Source organism: Pocillopora verrucosa, chromosome 9, assembly GCF_036669915.1.
Source record: "Pocillopora verrucosa isolate sample1 chromosome 9, ASM3666991v2, whole genome shotgun sequence".
NCBI lineage: Eukaryota > Metazoa > Cnidaria > Anthozoa > Scleractinia > Pocilloporidae > Pocillopora > Pocillopora verrucosa.
Window position 1 is genome coordinate 7,248,645 of NC_089320.1, and position 23,041 is coordinate 7,271,685.

Genomic DNA, 23,041 nt, shown 5'->3' on the forward strand with positions numbered 1-23,041 from the left:
CCACAGACGTCTTTACTCTTGATGGCAAGTACTACCTGGTCACCATAGACTACTAAAGCAATTTCTGGGAGGTGGACAGGTTGCCGAACACTAAAGCCAGCACCACCATTCTGAAGCTAAAGAGTCACTTTGCTCGCTACGGTATACTTGATCAAGTGATCAGTGACAATGGGCCACAGTTTACAGCTGACGAATTCGCTGAATTCTCCAGAAAATGGGATTTTGAGCACTTTACCAGTAGCCCTGGAAATAGCAAAGCCAATGGCAAGGCCGAGTCTGGGGTGAAGACAGTCAAGCGTATTCTGAAGAAATCAATCAGGGCTGGAACCGACCCATACCTCGCCGTACTCGACTATTGAAACACGCCGACACAAGGGATGACGACCAGCCCAGCACAACGTCTGATGAGCCGAAGGACCAAAACACTCCTTCTTACCACTCAGAGCCTACTACTACCCAGGACCATAAACCTGGAAGTGGAAAAGAAAGAGCTGCGACAGCGCCAGCAGGCCCAAGCCAAGTACTACAACCGGTCCGCAAAGGATCTACCCAGTTTGTCTGAAGGCGATGTTGTTAGAATGAAGCCATTCAAACTTGACGACAAGTCTTGGCGCAAGGCCAAAGTCACTGCAAGACTCGATGAGCGATCATACACCGTTGAGACGGACAACGGAGCAGTCTACCGCAGAAACCGACAGCACCTGCGGAAAACGTCTGAACCACCAGTTGAACCCACCATCACAGCGCCAGAACCGGATATGGCCAGCGCAGATGAACAGGCGACCACAACCGCAGCGTCTACCCTGACCAGAGCAATGCTCCTCATGAGCCACACCCTGAAGAGGTGACTGTCCCGGAACAATGTCGGAGTTCAGAGCGAGTCAGGAGGAGCCCAGCATACCTCGAGGACTATATCCGTGACCAGACTCGTGACTTTAAATCCTTCGTTGCGGTTGTCATGGGGTTCAGTGTTCTCGTTTACCGATCCTCTCATGTCGAACTCACCAACTGATAGATTTTTTCCTATGGCATTGATTCTGAACTGAACTGACATTGACACTTTTATTAGTTAATTTTTTCTTTCTTTCTTTCTTTTTCTCTTTTTTCAAGCTTTTCTTTCACAAAAAAAAGGAGGATGTTACAATATGCACGTGATTACATGCACCATCAATGTTTAACTAGACTGAGATCGAGTTACATCTGTATTGTCTTACAACGCTGTATGCTACGGAATAGTTGATTAAACGGATCTTGAAACAGTTCAAACTTCAGGAAATGGTTTGTGTCACAAAACATAGAGCCACTTTCTCTTCGCTCAACATTTCGAGGCGTTATGATGAACATGCTTACGATACGATATTTTTTTACTTATGCTGGAAACTGAAGAATTTATCTCTAAAATTGGTGGCATCACATTTTGCAAGAAGTGTCCGAGCTGTGATCGTGCAATTAAACGGGGTTCTGGCAATTTGACATCACAAGCGCGCTGGTAAGCACATGGTTCGCGTAAATAATTGTTGTTTACAGTTTTCGAATTCAAGAGCAGTTTTTGAGAGTCTGTTTCTGTAACCTCCCAGGATATTTTCTGTTAAATTCATTGAGGTTTAGTCTCGGAATTTCATAAGCGATTATGAATGATAGATTCGTATCGGCACCATAATTTAGGGAAATTTTGTCCACATATTAACAGTTTACAATTCGCGAACCGTTTCTGTAACCTGCTTGGATATTCTCTCTTGGAGTAATTGAGTCACACCCTCGGAATTTCATAAGTAATTAAGAACGACAAATCCGTATATATAGCACAAGTGAAGCATATTTTAAACTTTCATACGATTGTAGGAAACTATACTTAATAATCTCTCGATAAATTGGTCTGACATAACTCGCTGATTATTTTATTATTTTGTAGCCCCAAAAGCCCGGCTTGTGACTCTGGAGGTACTGAACTTGATATATTTGATACACAAGGCACCCTTCAAGTAGGAAGGTTGGAATGAAATTGCTTTTATGATCATATATTGCACTCGGTTAACATATGTAGATAATTACTTAAAAAATACCTATTATAGCTGTATTCAGAAGCATAGACATGTAGGGAATATGCTTCTGCTTTATTTTATTGAAAGGGGTTTCTTTTTATGTAACATGTATCCATCCTTTAATTTCCTGCTTAACCTGCCTGCAAATAATTAAATTTTATGTTTGAATTCAAGATAAAACAGAAGTCTTGAAGAGTCCTCATTCCAGATGGAATTCAGGTGAGAGCATCAGTAAACAAGTTAAATTCATATGCTTCTCCTGAGTCTTTAATTTTATTGCCCTGGTTTTTTTCAGAAACCCTGTTTTATATCTCTGTGTGACAGCGAATGATTAAAACCTCAGTGAAGAGATATGCTATGTTTTAGTAGTTTTTTAAATTCCATCTTTTTTTTTTGGCATTTATTATTTCAAAATTCATAAATGGCATTCCCTTTTCATCCTTGTAAAGAGATATTGCGCATTTCTTTAACTAAAACATGAAGTCAACTTAATTTCAACTAGACCCTGTGAGCAGGGTAACTGGGATACCTGGATGGTACTGGATCTTTGGAATCAAGTGTAGTGATACTACGAGTGTCAGACTATTATACTGAAATAGTAAGCTCAAGTCTGGCCATGGGCATGCACCAAGCTTCAAAACATAAGCACGCTATGCATGCAAGAGTTATTTTTTGAAGGGTGGGTGGATTACTTGAAACATTGTAAGTGGTCTACATTCTTACAAAAGGAAAGAAGAGTATTAACGCGGAAAAGAACGAAAATGTCGAAGAAGTTCGAAGAACACTGAAGGATGCCAAGCGATACCTGAAGACAGAGTATGGGGTGCACTGTTAGAAAGATGGTAGTCCTTGCCCTGACCATTGTGTGTGTTTTTCTTTAAGTGATCCTCAAAACCCCGTGTTTCAAGGAAGTTGTTCCCATGAACATCAAGTTAGCTGTGATAGTTGCGAAAGTTTGAAATCCGTGATTCAGGCAATTGGAAAAGAAATTGAATCTCCTTCGAAAACTTTTGACAACATAGAGAAGAAAGAGGACCTGAAACACGACCATGATGAAGCCAGAGAGGCAATTTTTCAATGGAAGGCGCATATCATCAGGACTAAGAACCCGGAGAGAGCAAAACAGAATTTGCTCATGTCCCTCCAAACGAATGCCTCCCTTATTGTCACGGACTGGGCCATGAAGTTCATCCAACTGAAATACAGAGAAAGGCAGTCTGAGTGGTTCGGAAAGAGAGGAATAAATTGGCATGTTAGTTCAGTTATTACGAGGAATGCAGAGGACAACGGCCTTGAGATTATGTCATATGTTCATCTATTCGAAAGCTGTGCCCAAGACTGGCATACGGTTTGCGCAATTCTGGAAAACCTTCTCGGCAACATCAAACAGATCAAGCCTACCGTAAACGAGGTATTTTTGCGATCAGATGGCGCAGGCTGTTACCACAACAATAATCTAATTGCAGCTGCCTCTAACGTTGGCACAAGCGTTGGAATCAAGGTGATGAGGTAAGTTGAAAATGCTTTTTAGATTACAACACGAACACATTCTTCAAAGTTGCATGCGCCTTCCAAAAGCATGCGAACTCTTGGCTTGATCGACTTCAGAACTTAACTTTCATGCTGTTTCTGTTCATTATAGTAAGTGGTATCTCAGAGCCGAGACAAACAAAATAGATCAAAATCTTTTGATAATATACTGCAGGAATGTAATTATCCTCTGAACCCTTGAAACATCGTATACTGTCGAACCCCTGTTTAAAAGCGAATTAAAACGCATTTTTGTTAAACCGCAGTAGTTTACGTATAATTGCTCTATGCAAAGTACAAGTAGCGAATGAATGCTTACCTTTCTCAAAGGGCATCCTGGGAGAATTCAAGTAGGTTTGTCTATTTACCGTGTTGTCCTTTTGTTGCCTCTTCTTTAGAATCGTTATAAGTATAATTTTCATTTTAACATTTTCATGATGGACAGAATGTGCTGGTAGAGGCAGGAACATACACTGAACTTACGTAGCAACATCTGTATTAGTATGACAGGTATTGATAGATCAGTTATTCTAACTGAGACACTTCCTTTCCTTATTCTAAAGGTATGATTTTTCTGAACCTCAATCTGGCAAGGATGTTTGCGATCGCATCATCAGTCCAATGAAAGGGGTAATTCGTAGATACTGCAATGAAGGCCATAACATTTTGACAGCTGCTGACATGCACGAGGCATTGAAAGTGAGACAAGTGAAGGGGTCATCAGCTGCTGTTTGCGAGATTGATAGTAACAGAAAAGAAGTAAAAATTAAGCGCCTGAATAATTTCAGCTTTTTTCACAATTTTGCTTATGAAAAGGACGGTCGTCGTCTCTCAAAAGCCTATGGGGTCGGAAAGGGCAAATTAATACCATGGTCAGACCTTATCCTTGAGAAGCATGGCCCTGTTGTGTTAAGGGAAGTTGGGAATCATGGTTTCTTTGTCATAGCACCACGAGCCATAAAACAGAATCGCAATCTCAGCCAGATTTCGAGCGATAATAAAGACATGCTGTTTCACTGCCCAGAACAAGGATGCTGCTCTGAGTTAACTTCTTCAGAAGAACTCCAAGATCATGTGCATCTCGGGAAGCACAGCGAGATAGAAGCTTCAGAGAGCCTTTACGAAAGCCTTAGACGTGACTGGGCCATGAAATTTTCCTCCCTAACGCTTGAATCAAAGATAGCAACACTCGAAGTAACGGGCAAAGTTAAAAGTGAAGTGTGCAAGATGGGCTGGGCTCTTCAGAAAACGCGAGGCAGTGGAACAAGGTTCACGGAGAAAGTGAAAGGGTATCTTTCAAGCAGGTTTCAAACCGGTGAAAGAACAGGCAGAAAAGCCGATCCGCGCAAGTTGCAGCAGAAATGAGAAAGGCCAGAGAGGCAGATGGTGCGATAAAATTCATCAGAAGTGAGTGGCCAACGAAGAACCAGGTTCAAAGCTACTTTTCGAGGCTTTCTGCTACGAAACGAAGAAGAGCCGCAAAAGATCAAGAGCAGGATGCAAACGACGAAGAAGACGACGAAAGCGCTTACCTAGAACACAGAGTAAGGACAAAGGAGGTAGCAGATGTTATTTCCGAAATCGAACTTACTCATCCAATATTATTTGATGGACACAATATTTGCGATCATGTTAACCACGACACGTTAAGGAAGTTTAAAGTCACCACGCTGAGGGAAATGTGTGCTTTTTTTGAAATTGCTTTCAAAGCCAGAGATTTAAAGGCCACCTTACTCAAGAAACTAAATGACATGGTGACAGAATGCACATGTTTCCAGGAAATTTAGGAAGGCTATTCCTAACTCTGTGCTTCATTTCATTTCATGACTTTCGATACTAAAATTCGTTATCAGAAGTGTAATTTGTGTCTTTGTTTTTGTTACCAACAGTTGCATGGCATGAAAGGTCAACTAATTTTGATGGTCGCAGGAAAAGGTTAAGTCTGTCGCAAACAACCTTGTGAACTCTAGGAGCATGAAATATTTAATGATGGCGGCAAATTTTCAGAAAGGAACGCCTGTTGATCGCATTTCGTATGCAAACCTTGGTCGAAACTGCAAGAATTCTTGCAGAGTGTACACGTATTGTTTTGTAAATAATACCGAAACGTACGTGTATTGTTTCCATTTACCTTTAAGCTACGCAGTATATGTGCAATGACCAGAGTGCCAAGTTGTGTTCTTTAAATTTGATCTTCTCCACTCTGTGCGTGGTTCATGACCTGATTCAAGGGAAACGTCTTTCGATCGCTTTTGTTTACTTTGTTGGTCCTGCTAGCGTTACGACTTATCTCGTTTATGCAACGTTTTAAGGCAACTTGGGATTAATTTTCCATCTAGTTGTTATAAAAACCTAAAAAAATTTACGTAGAAGATAAACAAACGAAGTTTGAACGGTCAAAGAGAAATTTTGGTCAATTTTCATAATTATGCAAAGGACCTTTTAGCTTGACATGTGCGTAATTGAGAAAACACATGGATTTGCGTTGTTTTCAAGATGTTGGTGGATAAAATCTAGTGAGATACCCGCGGGTTTGAGACAAGCAGTGACCTCATTGATGTATAAACTATCCACTGATATGCATTTTTACACCTGCATTTCAAGAATTATTTCTTTTAAATTGATGGATTTTTAATATGCAAATTAAGGTCGAAGGAAAGGTTCTCTTCTGATCACGCTGGTATGAATAAGATTTCAAGTGAAGTTTTCATATTTTGTCTGTGTTAGTCCCCATGCAGGAACCTTCCACTTGACCTGTACAGTCATGTGCTATGAGATAACTTTAGAAAAATGCATTTGTGTTGGCAGAACTATTGTAAATACAGTACAACCTAGAGACAAAAATGAATGATTTCCTATAAGCATGAAGAAGATGTGGTAAATGACCCTTCTTTTGCTAGGATGCATAGGGTCTCATGATTGTCATGTATATCTTTTAGCTTTCAAACTTTCAACTTTGTATTAATTGTAGCTGTTTACCATGTCTATTCTCTGTACCATAAGCCCTCAAAAGTTGAAGCAGGCAAGTCAATAACCTTTATTTGGAATTGTGTGATTATATAATTTTGCTGTGTAAGTTACCATACTGTAACATTTAATATTATTATTTAGATTGCATTAAATACACTAGCTCAAGCTTTCATTAATGCATGGTGTTTCTTACCAATGGTCCTACCCAAACTGAACATTGAAATAAGGAATTGGTCACAAGATATGTGAGTTTAAAAGAGTGGGAATCTGGAAAAACAAGGATCCTCCTTTAATTAGGACTGAAATGAATGGGGGCCCTTTTATTTTAATTCATGTTTTTAATTTGACCTGCCTCCTTCCCTGTAATGTTTAGGGCACATAGATGAAGAGAACATTTTTTTGTATTTTGATGCATAAAAGTTAAATTACCAGTAATTGGCATCCACATAATCACAAAGCAAGAATGTAAAGCTTTAGCTTAATTGGTTAAAAAATTAAAGTAAGAGAGTTTTGCAGACCGTGTCTGGATATTTATTTAAGTAACAAAGACACTATCAGTCTCATTCACTCTCACTTTCCACTGAGCTTGTGGTAAGATGATAACATCATTATTTCTTTAAATGAAGAAAGGAAACCCTGCCCTCTTACCACGGATAGTTCTGTTGGGCATCATCAGTTCAAGATGATTGTTCCAGGTAGGCTAACCATAAAAATTAGTTGTGAAAATTTCTTGAACCTGTCATTGTACATCTTGAATGTTTGACTCAATTTTACCTCACTAACCTAAACTGAATAAATAGAAAAATGAAATTTATTTGTTCTCCTTTTGAGCTGTGCATCAAAATTTCAAAGTCATCACAGGCTTAAACTATAGGTTTACAGGAAATCTGCATATGCATGCGTTTTCAATATATGAAACTGGGATTATGACTACTTCAAAAGACTTTACTACATGCCGTATAGGTACAGGCAGGTGTTGTAAAAAAAATTTGCTAAGCTTTTTCATTAGTACACATTCCTTTTTCTAAGAATTCTGTTTATCCAGCCTGTGCTGAATTCTAATTTTTCAACCAAATTTTATTATTTTTTCAATATTATTAGATCTCCTAGTATCAGTTAATATTCTTGTAATTAAAATAATTACATTGAATCTTGCAGATGTAAGGCACATTATTTTTTCTCTGATCCTCCTAACATTTTACTATGTGAAGGGACTGGTATTGGCCATAAAAGTATAGTCAAATTAAAGTTTTTGCACAACCTATGCATCAAGTTTTTGTTATGAAATATTGTATCCTTCTTAAAACTAGTTTATCAGAATAAGAAGTGAGTTACTAGGCACAAGTATGGCTTTCAATATCAGATAGTTTCCAGGTTTGAAAAAAAGTCACTGCCTACTAAAATCCTCAGTTCCTTTGCCCTGACAACCCAACCTCATCAAAATATTGCCAACAGGAGTGATTAGCAAATTATTGATACAGACAAGAGAGCCTATTCCTACATACATCCTCCTCAATCCTGTTAGCTTACTATGGACATGGCATTTCAAACATGGTTTATATGCCACAAGTTTTCCATTTCCCTGACTAATTATTTTGTAATAGTGTTTATATGTTGAGGAAAATGGTTGGGTTGAAATATAATACAAAGACTTTCCAGTAGATATTCAGATGAAAACTTTTTACATATCAATAAAATGTATTGATGTGTTTCATGTTGACAGTAACTTCAATTATTTGCAAACGTAAGAAAATACCATCTAAAACTTTTCAACCTATTTAATATAGCCAATAACAACATCAACTAAACTTCTAAACTTAAGAGAAAACTTGATTGATGTTTGGAATTGATTTCTGTGATGTAAAAATGAAATCCAGGTATCAGCTCAAGTTTTCTAAAAGACATCCACATTACATGCAGTTACGGCAGAGGTTATCAAATTAAATAACAGAAAAAATCTCAAAAAGACGTCATTTATTTCCAGCCAGAGGACAATCATGGGTAAAGTTTCCGCACAGCCCCATACTATTATAAAACAAATCTGTTTTCCCAACGGAAATGTATTGTTTTTGTCATTGTTTTCTCTGTTCAAGAACTGAATGCATAATGTAGGATGGGGCTGTGCGGAAATTTTACCCAATCATGAAACATGAAACAAGAGTTGCCAAAAGCGAAAAAGTTTTCAAAAATTACACAGGTTCAAACATGAGTTGAAAATTACTTTTTTTTTCAATTTTCTACGCTAAACAGAGGAGGTTGAAACGTTGGGAAAAAACGGTGGGGGTAAGCAGTCATACCTGGTAACTTCAAGAGAAGATATAGGAGAAGCTCATGCAATTCTGGCGTATTGTTTTTACTGACTTACCGTGCTCACTGCACGTGTACACCTCAATCCACCTATAATGTCTTAACGCAAAGTGGTTTACTGTCGTTTCTTTCAATTTTGGCTCATTTTTCCAAACCGAAATTATAAGTCACGCTCAATAGGATATAATTTCAACTGATGCCGACAGCATGCACTTCATCTGAAGAAAAAAAACATTCCCTATCTTCGAGAATTTGGTCACAACATCAAGAACAACGATGAAGGTCGTACGCTGTCTGAAGATACCGCTGACTAGTATGTGTGTAGTTGTGAGAACACCGTCCCCAGGTCCAGACTTCGTCAATTCTTCCCCACCTACCCACCCCCTGAACTGGTCTTTCAATCCATTGAAGAAACTCTTTTACAGTCAGTGCTGAAGAGTTTTATTACAATTTTTATTCAGTGTAACGTAGGGCTGGAAAATAAACTAACAAGAGCTCCGCTTTTAGGCTTGGCTAAATCTATATATTATGGACCCGCACATAAGTTCTTGTTTTATCTTTGGCAGTCGAGGATTGATTTTCAGTTGATCATTAAGTACATTGCTGTTCATGTGCGACATTTCTGCGAAGGTGTTCGAATTGTTGTTTTGACAGCCCATGTTTAATTTCAGGAAAACAGATTCAATAATACTAAAAAAGCTCAGGTCGTAAGTCCTTGATGCCTTTCGATAGGCGTAGTACGCTTTACCGCTTTAACTCAAAATTTCCATTTGTTTCGATGCATGGAAATAAACACGAAAATTTGGTGGTGGAAACTTGAAGAGGAATGTAATCTTTGTGATTTCTGTTTCCTTTCTTTGGCTTTGTAATATTCATCGGCATTGCAAAAGCCACCTTTTGATATTTAGCCCGCAACCCGACATTCTCTGGCATAAAATAATTCTCTAAAACGAATGTTAGAGGAAGGGAAGAGATTAGCTCTTCTCTTTTACGTTCAAGATGAGCTTTTTATGATTGACTGAGGGAATGTAAGTCTCCAATACCATTTTGCACGAAACCAACAATAAAGACCCGAGGTTATCGACAAGAACAAGAACAACAACCTCAACAACAACAACACTTTATTCGGACCAAGTAAACCAGAATTATACAGAGCGATCTTCATCCAGGCCCTAGCGTTAAAATCAATGTCCGAGAATAAAAATACCAATAACTGATTGAAAAATGACAAAAAAGAAGATGTTGTGCTACATTAAAGGAATGATAGATCTGAAATCTACCAAATTAGATTTAGAAAACAAATACTTGAAATGAAAAATGCTAATAAGTCTGTAAGTGGTACGTCATTTATATGGAACGATGATTACTCCAGTTATGTACAAATCTGTGTGAGAGAATTATAAGGCATAAACATTGAAATAGTTTAATAGTCTCTTTTAAAACTGCATACGAGAGGTATCAATTAACATGTTCAAGGACATAAAAATGATTGTAGAAACATGGTAAAATCAGGAGTATAAACAGGTAGGTAAATAAATTAAGGATAATCTAAACCTAGCTGTGTATAAATTTATGATAAACAAAACATTTAACCAAACTTGTTCAAGGAAACATAACAATATAAAAGCAGTAAAAGGGATATTAGAGATACGCCAGCAGAAAATCAGAGGTCTTCGAGATTGAGAAAGGGTATTTATACATGAGAGGTATTTCCTAACCTCCATACGTAAAATAGCATGGAACTAGCTACTGCTACAATCGATTCATCGATTATATTATCTTAATCTTGCAATTCACCCTCAAAGATAAACATCTTTTGCGTAGACTCTTCTTCATTCATCTTTGTAACCCCCGGAATGTCCGTCAGGGCTTCTTCACAATGCCTTGTAAGTGATGGATCTTGAAAGGTGCTGAATAGAAAACTTCCTTTTGCAGTTTGATGGGCACTCATCAATTGATGGATCACGTGGGACTGACATAGCTTTGCGTCCCTAGCGTAGATGGTCGATGTCCACACCATGCCACGAACAAGCTGTACAAATCTTCCCAAACTAAAAGATGTCAAAGTTCTCGCAAGACCGTTTGACGAATCGACGAAATATCGATCCTGGTCTTGTACGATGGATTTGAAGTTGGCTGGGATGGCTTTAAACGGTTGCCAATCAATGACGAGCATGTTATTGGGAAAGAGAGAGCTGGTACTGGCGTTTTCCAGAATGCGTTTTTTAAACTCTTCCTTTGGGCAAGGTTGAAGTTTCGGACAGTTTTCTAACTTGTATTTCAAACTGACATGTTCTGGCTCAACTTTGTAGGTTAAAAAATCATAGTGGTACAGTTCTTTATCGCAGATGTTATGCTTTTGGATCGTTTTTCTCACTGCTTGATAAGCCCCAGACCACACCGTGTACCTGGAACGCACAACTTTTGGGAATTTTTCCCGGATAAGCACAAGTGTAAAATCCCTTAGTAAACCGAGTATACCATGACCTCTGTGATTAGGATCAATTCTTCCAGCTTCCATAAGCACTGATTTTTCCCCGTCGACGACGGAGTATTCTGCGAAACCAACTACCTCTGTCCCTTTTTCGGCAACCAAAGAGATTCTGTTGGGCTCCAGAAGCCATTTATGAAATCTGTAGGGGACATAGTCAAACGCGTCTTTAAGTTTCTTAGACAGTTTAACTACCTCGTCAAAGTCACTTGCTTTTGCAAGTCGCACAACCACTTGCCCTTCTTGCAGACAGGAAATTAGACGTTTGTTTGTCCAGAAAAAACAATCTTTTCGACTAAACAGGGCTGCTGAAGAACCAAGACGGTGGAGCAGTCTTGAACCCATGTTTGAATTTGTAAAAAACAGCACGTCAGTAACCGCCCTAATCGATTCCTTGATACGAACGTTCTTGATCGTTGGTTGTCTTCTAAGCTACTTAGAAACTTACTTCTTTTTATATTGGATACTTGCACACGCAGAGTTTTGCTTCTTACGTTAACAGCTGTAACAGGGAACGTCAATTCCTATTATGAGAGGTTAAGTTGTAAATACACCTAATTCCAAAATGGCAGCTGCCTCAGATGATCTGGGTCGATTGCATGAGAACGAGGGGACCACATTTACTATCTAGGCAACCGAGCTCGATTCATCTTCACCGTACTCGAATAGCAATTATAATAAAGTTCGGATATAACGCGCGCTGTCATTGGTTGATAGAGCGTGCTCTATGAGAGTATAGAGCATAGAGCTGAGCTAAAGCTGTCACGCCATCTGCCAATTGTACTGTGTTCGAGCTTTTCCGGGACTTCTTTTTAGCTTTTTTCCGATAATTGAAAGTGAAATTTCGGAACTAAAGCGAGCCGGCAAGTAGCAACAGAAGAACCAAACAAACGTTTGTAAACATACCAGGCGCCGTAATTTACGTTATTAAAACATGAGCAGATACGAAAATCCTCAAAGGAAAAACAAAATAAACATTCCGAGTTTGAAAGATTTTCACGCTCAGTTAGATTGCAAGCTTACGTACGGTAATAAAAATCAAACACAGCTAACACTCGTATAGTATATAAAGTTCAGTGTTCAAAAACAAAACAGAAATGATGAAAAATATAACCAAACTGGCATAATTGTTAAAATTCATACTAATCATGACGGTGTCTGAGCGAATATGATCATGCTGAATTTCATCGCGGCTTGCTCATCATGGCGATCTCCTGTCATCACAGTAAAGCAAGCCTCAGAAACTACATCGGCCGCCTTTCGAGTGAAAAAATAAGAGCTTGCTCTGATATCCTTTCCGATACGTTGAGTGGCAATTCACATCAGTCACTACAGCCGAGTTTTGCGGCGCTATCATCCCAAGCGATCTTCATGTTCCGGTGAATTCGGCTGTCGTTCATTCAACAAGCACTCGCCTTGAACAGTTTGTTTTCTACCTTCTCATGTGAAAAAACTCGCGTGTTTTTATGAGCCATAATTCGGCTGAAGTTCACTGAACATTTCACTTCAAGATTCTGTCTTAGAGACTTAAAAACTTCAGGCAAAAGTGTTAAATTCGACTTGCCGAACTATTTTAGTTTGTAAACTATCGTGGAATGTGAACTTTGATGGTTTGACACTTTTGACAGCTTTAGTCTTGAACAGCCAATCAGATTATTTTAACCATTCTAACAAGGATTCTGATTGGCTTATTGTAGCGTGCTTTATGAGAGTATAGAGCATGACGACGACATTGTCGTTCGCTTTGGAAATAAAGTTTGTTTTGAAAATTAAAAGTAATGCTTGGGTAATTTAACGGATTCTTTATTATAAAACAAATAGAGAAGCCTTGACTGTGCTCTGTTCTGTTATAAAGCACTTAGGAAGCGGCTAGAGCACTCAAGAAGTGGGAAGAAACACTCGACTACGTCTCGTGTTTCTCCCTACACTTCTTTCGTGCTCTAGCCGCTTCCTGCGTGCTTTATAACAGAACAAAGCACAGCCAATGCTTCTCTATTTGTTAATTATAATAAAGTTCGGATATAACGCGCGCTGTCATTGATTGAAAGAGCGTGCTTTATGAGAGTATAGAGTATAGAGCATAGAGCTGAGCTAAAGCTGTCACGCCATCTGCCATATTGTCGCATGTTCGACCTTTTCCGAGACTTCTTTTTAGCTTTTTTCCGATAATTGAAGGTGAAATTTCGGAACAAGTGAGCCGGCAAGTAGCAACAGAAGAACCAAACAAACGTTTGTAAACATACCAGGCGCCGTGATTTACGTTATTAAAACGTGAGCAGATACGAAAATCCTCAAAGGAAAAACAAAATAGACATTCCGAGTTTAAAGATTTTCACGCTCAGTTAGATTGCAAGCTTACGTACGGTAATAAAAATCAAACACAGCTAACACTCGTATAGTATATAAAGTTCAGTGTTCAAAAACAAAACAGAACAAAACAGAAATGATGAAAAATATAACCAAACTGGCATAATTGTTAAAATTCATACTAATCATGACGGTGTCTGAGCGAATATGATCATGCTGAAGTTCATCGCGGCTCGCTCATCATGGCGATCTCCAGTCATCACAATAAAGCAAGCCTCAGAAACTACATCGGCCGCCTTTCGAGTGAAAAAATAAGAGCTTGCTCTGATATCCTTTCCGATACGTTGAGTGGAAAGTCACATCAGTCACTGCAGCCGAGTTTTGCGGCGCTGTCATCCCGCGCGATCTTCATGTTCTGGTGAATTCGGCTGTCGTTCATTCAACAAGCACTCGCCTTGAACAGTTTGTTTTCTACTTTGTCATATGAAAAAACTCACGTGTTTTTATGAGCCATAATTCGTCTGGAGTTCACTGAACATTTCACTTCAAGATTCTGTATTAGAGACTTAAAAACTTCAAGCAAAAGTGAGTGTTAAATTCGACTTGCCGAACTATTTTAGTTTGTAAACTATCGTAGAATGTGAACTTTGATGGTTTTTGAACTTTGATGGTTTGACACTTTTGACAACTTTAGTCTTGTACAGCCAATCCGATTATTTTAACCATTCTAACAGGGATTCTGATTGGCTTATTGTAGCGTGCTTTATGAGAGTATAGAGCATGCTGACGACACTGTTGTTCGCTTTGGAAATAAAGTTTGTTTTGAAAATTGAATGTAATGCTTGGGTAATTTAACGGATTCTTTATTATAAAACAAATAGAGAAGCCTTGACTGTGCTCTGTTCGGGAAGCAATTTTGGGAAGCAACACTTCTTTCGTGCTCTAGCCGCTTCCTGCGTGCTTTATAACAGAACAGAGCACAGTCAAGGCTCCTCTATTTGTTAATTCGAGTACCATTTCAAACCAACCTCGGTTCAACGAGCTCGAAATGCGGTCAATTCTATTCGAATAGTTGTGTCTTCCGTTGTATTTATGTCCGCACACATTATGACCAATAGAATGCGGTTTTACTTCTTCCAATCAAAGTGCGTTGTGATCGTGTCTTCTGCGTGTCACTTCCCAACTAGGGGAGGGATGCAAAGCAATAGTGTAAAAAGATCGTTAAGATTTCCGCGCCCGAAGTTTGAGAATTTCATGGGCTATCCTTGACACCTTTTGGGTCGCTTCGGATTGGTGAAAGAGCAAGATTCTGGTAGCGTTTTTAAGTGCGAGGTATTTGGGAAATTTTCTTCCATACGTTGGAAAGCCTAGGAAGACGGGAATTTGACATTGCCTCATGGCTTTCCTTACTTTTCTGTTGAAGCTAATACAATAAGGTAAGGTTTTCGTTGCACTTCATGCTAGTATTTTTTTAAATTTTAAATATTACAACCATTCTTCAAAGATCGCGTCCAAGTTTTGTGCTAAAATTCCAGTAGATTTCATGTAACTGCGTGATACCTGGATTCATTGAATCCTTCTGTGTCGAGTACTGACTTTTTTTATTTTGTTCGGGACATGCAACACCAGATATTACATGATTAAAAACCAGGACAGATCTCGGTGTTTCAATGATCAAAAACTTGTGGTTTTCTTCCAGCCTCAATAATTTGTATTGTGTTGCATGTAGCAGTCTCATAGTGTCTACACTGGTGGCTATTATGGGTACAGTGGAAGACATGTATTCATTGTAAATATATGGGGCTACGCAAAAATTCAGCTAGGATGTATGGTCGATGTTAAACTTCACATATCCTGGAAAGTTAACTTACAAACTGCTTACACATATGATGAAGATCTGGTCTCTTATATAGGATAGGGTGCTGGCTCCTAACGCAAGCAAGTAACAGTTGGGTCATCATTCTCTTTGCTCACCCAGAAGGGCACAAATTTGCAGCAAAATTACTCATCACTTAATAATATGTGCTATTCTATTTAAATCAGTGGCTGACATATGCCACTTTCTTTCTTTTTATCTATTTAGAATAAAGCCCCTTGAACTAAATTATGAGGAATACCACAATGATATGTATTTTGTTACCACATTTTACATACTTTTTCAATTGTGTGTTACAAACATTAAGATGAAATAAATACTATTTCATGCATAAATGAATACTTAATTAAATACAGACTATTGCCCATTATTAGCGATTATTGCTCCTACATTTGTTAGTAAGAACTTGGTCTTGTTGGCAGTCATTGTGAGTGTTTGATAATCCATATATTAATGGAGACACTCTTTGCAACTATCTTTGTGAAGAAAATACCAATCCTTTCACCCTTACTTAATATCATTCATACAGGCATGGATGAGAACCAGCAGCAAAGCAAAATAAGCAAAAGTGCCAATGAAAGGTATCTGTTGTGCTTAATTTTTGTCCTTGGTGTAAAAATCAGATTCCTTTGGTTTTGTTAATGATATGAATGAAAAATGCATTTTGTGTAAAGAAAGATAAAATTTAGCTCATAGCCTAAGTTATGGTAAGATGATATGTCACTATCAATTTGGCCTCTTTTAAAAGTAAAAGAATAAACTAAGGATAAAACTAAACCACGGCATACATATACTAAAACCTCAGCCTATTTGTATCAATATTATTATTTTTTCTGGTGTTTACCCAATAGATTCAATCCACTTACAGACAAAGATGGTGCCTATACATTTTACCTTTATTCTTAGGGTAAGACACATGTAGAAAGCAATATTTCACAGAACAACATCATGTATGCAAATTTTAAATTTTTCAGATTTTTTCTGCTTGACTTTTTGAGTGGTTCCAGGATTTTCTTGTGCAAAGAGTTCTGGGTGAATGTACCAGTCACCATGTTTTTTGGTATGGTGGTTTACATTGATTGCTGTGCTCTACATTCATCAATGAAGTACCAATTAATTCCTTTGCCATCAGTAATTGCTTTAAATATACTGTGTCAGAAATCACAGCACTGTACCCCAAAATTTAATCTTGTCCAGGGCACAATTTCATATTTTTGAGCAAGGCAAAGGTAAAAATCAAACAAGACCACACAGACATCATCTACAAGACAACATTACTATGTATATAATGTTTATATAGTTCGTTATGTAAAAGCTACTCCATTCATTAAATCAGTGTCAACACTCTCCCTCACTCTCCCTTGTAGCGGATATAATTTTTAGCCAACTTGAGAAATAGTGGCCTGAAATGGATCCTTTTGGACATCCAAACTTTTAAATTTCCAGGAAAGGTTCCCCAGACTTTGCTATCCAAGTGGGAATAAATGGCTGCCACACTGTCATTTTTGTCCCTCCCAGCTGCTCAAATGTTGTCCCTCCTTTCCACAATCTTACCAAAACCCCCATATGTGTAGTAATAAAAACATTGAAGTGTAGTGTGCTATCTCAGCAAGAGATGATAATCATGCACACTTTTAAGTGAGTCATCCTAGCAGATGTTTGGTGAGGTATTGCATTCTGTGCTCAAAATCTAGTTCACATAGACCTGGGGAAAAAGAATAGGGTGTAATAGTCAGGTCGGTGAATTGCTTCAAGCTTTGGTTTGATACCACTACTCATTTGGTTATCTATCTTGCTAGAACTCTTTCTGGTTATTTGGGTTTTTATGGAACCTCTTCCCATCAAGAAGAAGCATGGTATGTGTTTGAAAGTCGATAGAAAAGAAAAGTAAAAAAAAAAAAAAGGAAATAGGGGAGGAACAGGATGGTACCAAAGACAGTGTTAATTTTTTTTTTGCGGGGGGGGGGGGGTAGTTTTTTTATTTTTGAATTAGGGTTCTAGCCTAAGTATGTCTAAGTTTCTACACTTGTTGTTTAGTCTTGTGATTTCTTGCTTTAGGAAGTGAGGTAAAATTGTTTGAATTTGTTTTTTCGTTACAGCCACTTGAGTCTGTAAATAGAAATAAAACACAGAAAAATGATGGTAAGGAACATGTTACTTGTACTATAAAGTACTGAAAGTAATTTGTAACTCTCCAAATTTGCTATTTACAATTGATATGCTTTGCACAGCTGTTGTGTGATAAGTGAAGAAGTTAACTGTATTTCAAAAATTAAATCACTTTAAACTGCAGTGAAAGCTATTACTTTTATGGTTATAAAAGTATCAAAGGTAACCTCTCTGAGAACCTTCCCTAGTGTCTGTGTTATAGAGGTATCCACTAAATATAGGTTAATTTATAAGGAAATGTGGGAAGAATAGTATGCAACTGAATAATGCAAGTTTCAGCCAGTTGAGGGTTCTTGTATTTTTTATTGTGGTGCTAATGGTGTCTCAGTCAATTGCCAACTTAGTATTTAAGTACTAGTTGTGCTTGTTGGTTATTTGACTTTCCCTAAATGTTTTTTATTGGTGGAGCTAAAAGAAAAAGTTTGTGAGGCCATGCTTTAATACAATGTCAGGAAGGCCTTAAAAGCTTACTTATATCTTTATGAAGATGCAGGGTTATTTTATTGGCAGTTACATGTAAAGATAGGTTGCCAGGGCCACTTACTAGGAGTAGATTTATAAGTTAAAAATACTACATTTGAGCTCAAATTTTACACAGACATTATTCAGGTATGATGGAAATTTAAAAGCACATTCTTGTCTCATTCATAAGCGATGCTACATACTCCACAGGTGTCAAATTTATTAAATTTTGTGTTCAGAATTACTGTTGGCCTTGATATTTTTAACATTATGTAACATTTAACATTATATAACATTGTTTTTAACAAACAATAAAATTTTTTGGTTTTGATCTGAGCAATTAAAAATATTATTGTCTTGTTTCCAAGGTTTCCAAGGACGGTTTCTTCACTTCAAGCCTGGGTCCTTATGTACATTATTCTGTTTTACGGAAAATAAAAGTTAACTCGAGCAGGAAAACTCCAATCAGCCTAGAAAGGCCAGAAAATAATTGTGCTTAGAAATAACAGTTACCTCCAGCTGGAAAACAAAAAAGACAGAACAGCTTGCAGGGGCCGGAAAATACAAGTAAGTACTGTAAAAGAATATTTATTCCTTGCTGGTAATCTCAGAACAGCTGTGTGAGGCTGGAAATTAACAGTACTGGAATACAACAGTTAACTCCTGCTGAGAAACTGAGAACAGCTGAGAGGGGCTGGAAAATAACGGTGCTGGAATACAAGAGTTATCCATTGCTGGAATTCAGAAACAGGAAACTTTTAAATACTATGCTAAAATACACTGAGCGTGCAATAATATCTTCCATTGCCTCAACTCCAGTTACTTGTAGAAAGGTCATCTCTGAACCATTAAATAGGATCTGCTTTACTAGTTAAAGTGAGTGGCCAGCTTCTAATTTCTCCTTACAATATCACCCCACATCCCACATGAATCAAGGAAATGACCAACAACTTATAAAGCTCTTGATTTTTAAACAAATTCTCCTTGTCAACAGCTCAGGAAATGTATAGAGAATGGTATGGAGAATATGCCTACTGATGTTAGGGTGTAAAGGGTTAATCAATAAATGTATGTTAAAGGTAGCAATCATAGATAGCTAGTACCTATTCACAAATACTATATTTTTTTAGTAGATTGTAGCTTCAATGGATGCCAGAAATATGTTTATGAAAAACTGGCAGATACTGTTTTGTGCATTGTGCTGGTGAAGACAGCAGTGCAAGAATAGGTGAAGATGGAATCAAGAAATGCAAAACAGGAGTGAGTCCATTTAGTCCTGGAAAAACCATGGAAGAGGTTTCTGCTGGTTTTGGTGTTGCTTTTCCTGGTGAGTATAAATTAGATTTTGAGGAGGATTATGATGATATGAATGATGATTTATTTGTTCTCCCCCCTCCTCTTTCACCATTAGACATTCAACTACTGGACAAAGACACAGCTGTCAAAGGAAAACAATATTCAAGGTAGTTAATAATTATGTTGACCATTTTCACTCTTTGTCTCTTTGTTTTTGTAAGATGAGTTTTTTGCTACATTGTTCCATAATTATTTATCTCTATAAACCTTCTTTGTTTTTTGTTATTTGCTACTGAAAGCATTGTGTGCTTTTTTATAGCCAGTGAACCAGATGATGAAGATTTTGTCCTGTTTGAGCTCCTCAAGCCTCCCAAAGATGCTTCTTATGAGGTATGCAGAATTTTTTAGTGATTTATAGTTTTCTTCTGTTTAGGTTTTCTCTTACTTTATTATTATTATTATTATTATTATTATTATTATTATTATTATTGCTTAAAACTATGCATGGATGTTCTTGTAACATGCTTAGTAGTTTAGGGGAATATCATCATTATCATTATTTTATACTATGCAGAGATGTTCTTGTAACATGCCAAGTAGTTTAGGGGAATATTATTATTATTGTTATTATTATTATTATTATTATTGTGACTATTATTACAATTATAATTACTATTGCTTTTGTTTTATGTGTCCTTTGATGACCAGTTTTGGATGTTTTTTATTGCCCTATGTCTGCAATAAATTTTAAGGGAAATTATTATAAATACATCTAATGATTGATGTTCCTTCTTTGAGTGCTAAATTTGTTTGTTGGGTTAACAGAAGGATGAGGTTGTTTTCATTGTCCCTTGAGTTAATTCATAGCATATTATCATTAACATACAGATACTCAAGGTTAGTGGTACTTCATTAGCAAAGAAGTCCAACCAACCCAATGAAAGTAGGCCAAATGTGCATTTTAATACCAATTTGGTAAAGACAGTCTTTCATCAGCTGAGTGTCATTAAAGTTTCTTTTCTAATGGAGACTGATTTTCTTCACAGATTCCAACCCTACAGATTCTCTATTTGAAAGAAGGAAGGAAGGAAGGAAGGTATTCCAAGGCCTTAACGCCATCACCGAGCAATATCTTTTCAAACTAAGGAAGGAGAAAGGGATAAATGTTCCAAGAGGGTGTTACCATGCAGTGATGACAACAGAAGAAATGGTAAATTTTGATTACTGGAGGCAGGTAAGGATGGGTAGGTCGAGACAAAGATTTTTCATTACAAGTGGGATAGAGCCTTGGAATTTTGGACCAAGGAGACCACAGATGTGGCAAGTATCTTAAAGCAAGTTGATAGTGATGGATGGGTCTTATTGAGCATTACAGAACAGCATCATTATGGAATGTGGAGAGACTGGAAATGGAGGCAACTTGAGGAGAAAGACTTTTTGTAATTTTAAATAAAATCAGTAAAGGACAGCTATTTGGCACAGTGTAATACTAGTAATTAAACACCTAACAGGTCATGTGTTCACTCTAACAGTTTCAATTGGGTTTTGAAGCATGCTTACTTCAAGTTATATCCAAAATTCCCCAGCTCCAAATTGTGAATAGTACTTAGACATGGCCAGAGAACATCAATAGAGAATGTGACCTCTTAAGCATGTTCACATCAGACCCATGAATTTGTCCACAAAACCTCCTTGGGAGTTGTTTAGTTCCAGAGTTTCATATCCAGTGCATTTCCAGAGCAGTAAAATTTTAAAAAATGACACAAACATTTAAATTGCAAAGAATTTATTTAAAATCTTTACGTTTACAGCAACCCATATAAAAAAGAAATCTTACCAACTATTATGAGTGAATGGGTGTATAAAATAGCCTTGACTCCTCAATCTGGTGTCAACTGCTTTATTTTATTCAAAAGTATATAAGGGCAAATTGGAAGGACAGAAACAGTTACTTTCTGTAATCTGTCAAATAGTATTGAACAGTTAGAGCCAAATAGTTGCAAGTGATTTAAAGGATAGAATGGATTTATTATGTATTAGTGCACTGTAGTCTACTTTATATTTCACAAATTCCAAAAAATCCCCATTTCACCTGAAGTTATTTACTTGAATTATTTGTACTGAAGATGTTTATTTCCATGGAAGTGTTGCATGTTCAAGTACAACTGAAGGAGTTTTTTTTTTAACTACACATTTGTTTGTTAGATGAGCAATTTAAGCCTGAATTTTGAGTTAGATTAATTACGGTTTGCACATGTGGTTAGAAAAAATATTTAGCACCAATCACTCCTGCTTAAATGACACAAAAAAGTGTTTATTTGTTCCAAACACTTACAGTGTAGCCTATTTATCAAGATGATTTTATCAACGAAGGACATCATAGCAGGAAAAGTGTGACCAAAATTTATATGAAACATTAAAAAAGGAACAACTAGAGTGATTTTACTCAACCCATGAAACAGTATGTAAACAAACCTGTATGACACCAGCACGCATGTTTGATTGTTGGATCACCCCATGTTGTGTGTGGAAAACATGACATAAACCAAAAATTTTGTAATGCACAGTAGTTTATGACCAATTTCACCGGTTGGATAAAATCACTCTTTATATTCTGTATATATTCTGCAATATCTTTTTGAGAAAGAAACTGTGACAAAGCCTTAATTGACTTAGTATTAGCATGAATAATAGTTATTGCTCAATTGTCTCTTTCGTGATGCATGTTAATAGTGACAAGAAAGTAATGCTTGTTAATATTGTCATCTGTTAAAAATTTAATTAAATCTGAATTACTTAAGTTTGGTTTTCTTTTCTTTTCTCATATAAGCATCCTGCTTTTTGAGCAGATGTCTCCCTGGAATGAGATCCTTTTGGAATGGCTTCCTTTGCACTCGACTCTAAATATTCTGTTACAAGGTTTTATCTGACGGTGCATAGAACCCGTAGTCCTCTACGTAGATGTACACTTTGCTTGTCAAGCAAAGATAAATCAATAGTTTGCCGTCAATATATGCACATGCATCTGTGTATACAGCGACTTCTGGGAAAATTTCCAGTTGTCTGCAAACTTTTTTTTAACGCTAAATTGACTTAAATTCCAAGGGTGTGAGTAATATACAGACCGGTCTCAACAATCAGAACATCACAGTGGTGAAACATAGCATCAGAACTTGCAGACTGATAAGTATTTTATAGGGAAGGCTACATTCTCTTTTCCAGCGATAAAAATCTCCTCAGACTCAGTGATATTTGTCCAATAATCTCCAGGCTTTGTGCAGGGATTCTACAATGTACCGGCTAAAATTATTGACTTCGCCCGAGGGTAACCTTCCGACACCAACCCCCATCCCAACATTCTTTGACGCGAATAAAGGATGCAATTCCGGCGATCTAACTTACAAATGCGGTAAATCTGTTCATTCCTATGCATTTCCATGTCTTAAGCGCATTCGAAAATCAAAACAATCAAATAGCTCGTAATGTAATGTATTCCAACTTGACATATCTAATATTGACCGCTATTTTCCATTTTCCATTGAATTCTTACAATTTATCCAGCAAGTAGAATATATCCTAACATGCCAAATC

At 37.3% G+C, this 23,041-nt stretch overlaps 1 protein-coding gene and 2 long non-coding RNA genes across 6 annotated transcripts; 2 read left to right on the plus strand and 1 right to left on the minus strand.

The window, feature by feature from the left end:
* Window positions 1-1,348: 1,348 nt before the first annotated feature.
* On the plus strand, window positions 1,349-2,317 carry LOC136283240 (uncharacterized). Its single transcript, XR_010718665.1, has 3 exons — window positions 1,349-1,489; window positions 1,913-1,990; window positions 2,217-2,317. It is a non-coding gene; the product is annotated as an uncharacterized lncRNA (long non-coding RNA).
* Window positions 2,318-10,034: 7,717 nt separating this feature from the next.
* Window positions 10,035-12,899, minus strand: LOC131782314 (histidine N-acetyltransferase-like). Its single transcript, XM_059099038.2, has one exon. The coding sequence runs from the start codon at window positions 11,683-11,685 to the stop codon at window positions 10,630-10,632; it is 1,056 nt and encodes a 351-aa protein (XP_058955021.2). The 5' UTR covers window positions 11,686-12,899; the 3' UTR covers window positions 10,035-10,629.
* A 1,683-nt stretch (window positions 12,900-14,582) lies between these two features.
* LOC131782299 (uncharacterized) lies at window positions 14,583-22,231 on the plus strand. Of its 4 annotated transcripts, none has more exons than XR_010718842.1 (8): window positions 14,583-15,083; window positions 16,053-16,104; window positions 16,375-17,665; window positions 18,523-18,721; window positions 19,285-19,481; window positions 19,566-19,617; window positions 19,770-19,840; window positions 20,497-22,231. It is a non-coding gene; the product is annotated as an uncharacterized lncRNA (long non-coding RNA). The 4 variants fall into 4 exon arrangements; XR_010718843.1 differs by having other exon boundaries at window positions 16,498-17,665; XR_010718841.1 differs by having other exon boundaries at window positions 16,053-17,665.
* The last annotated feature ends 810 nt before the right edge of the window (window positions 22,232-23,041 follow it).

What these genes read in the sequence shown, in the direction of transcription:
- LOC131782314 (XM_059099038.2), bottom strand. Translation starts at nt 11,685, where the DNA reads ATGGGTTCAAGACTGCTCCACCGTCTTGGTTCTTCAGCAGCCCTGTTT.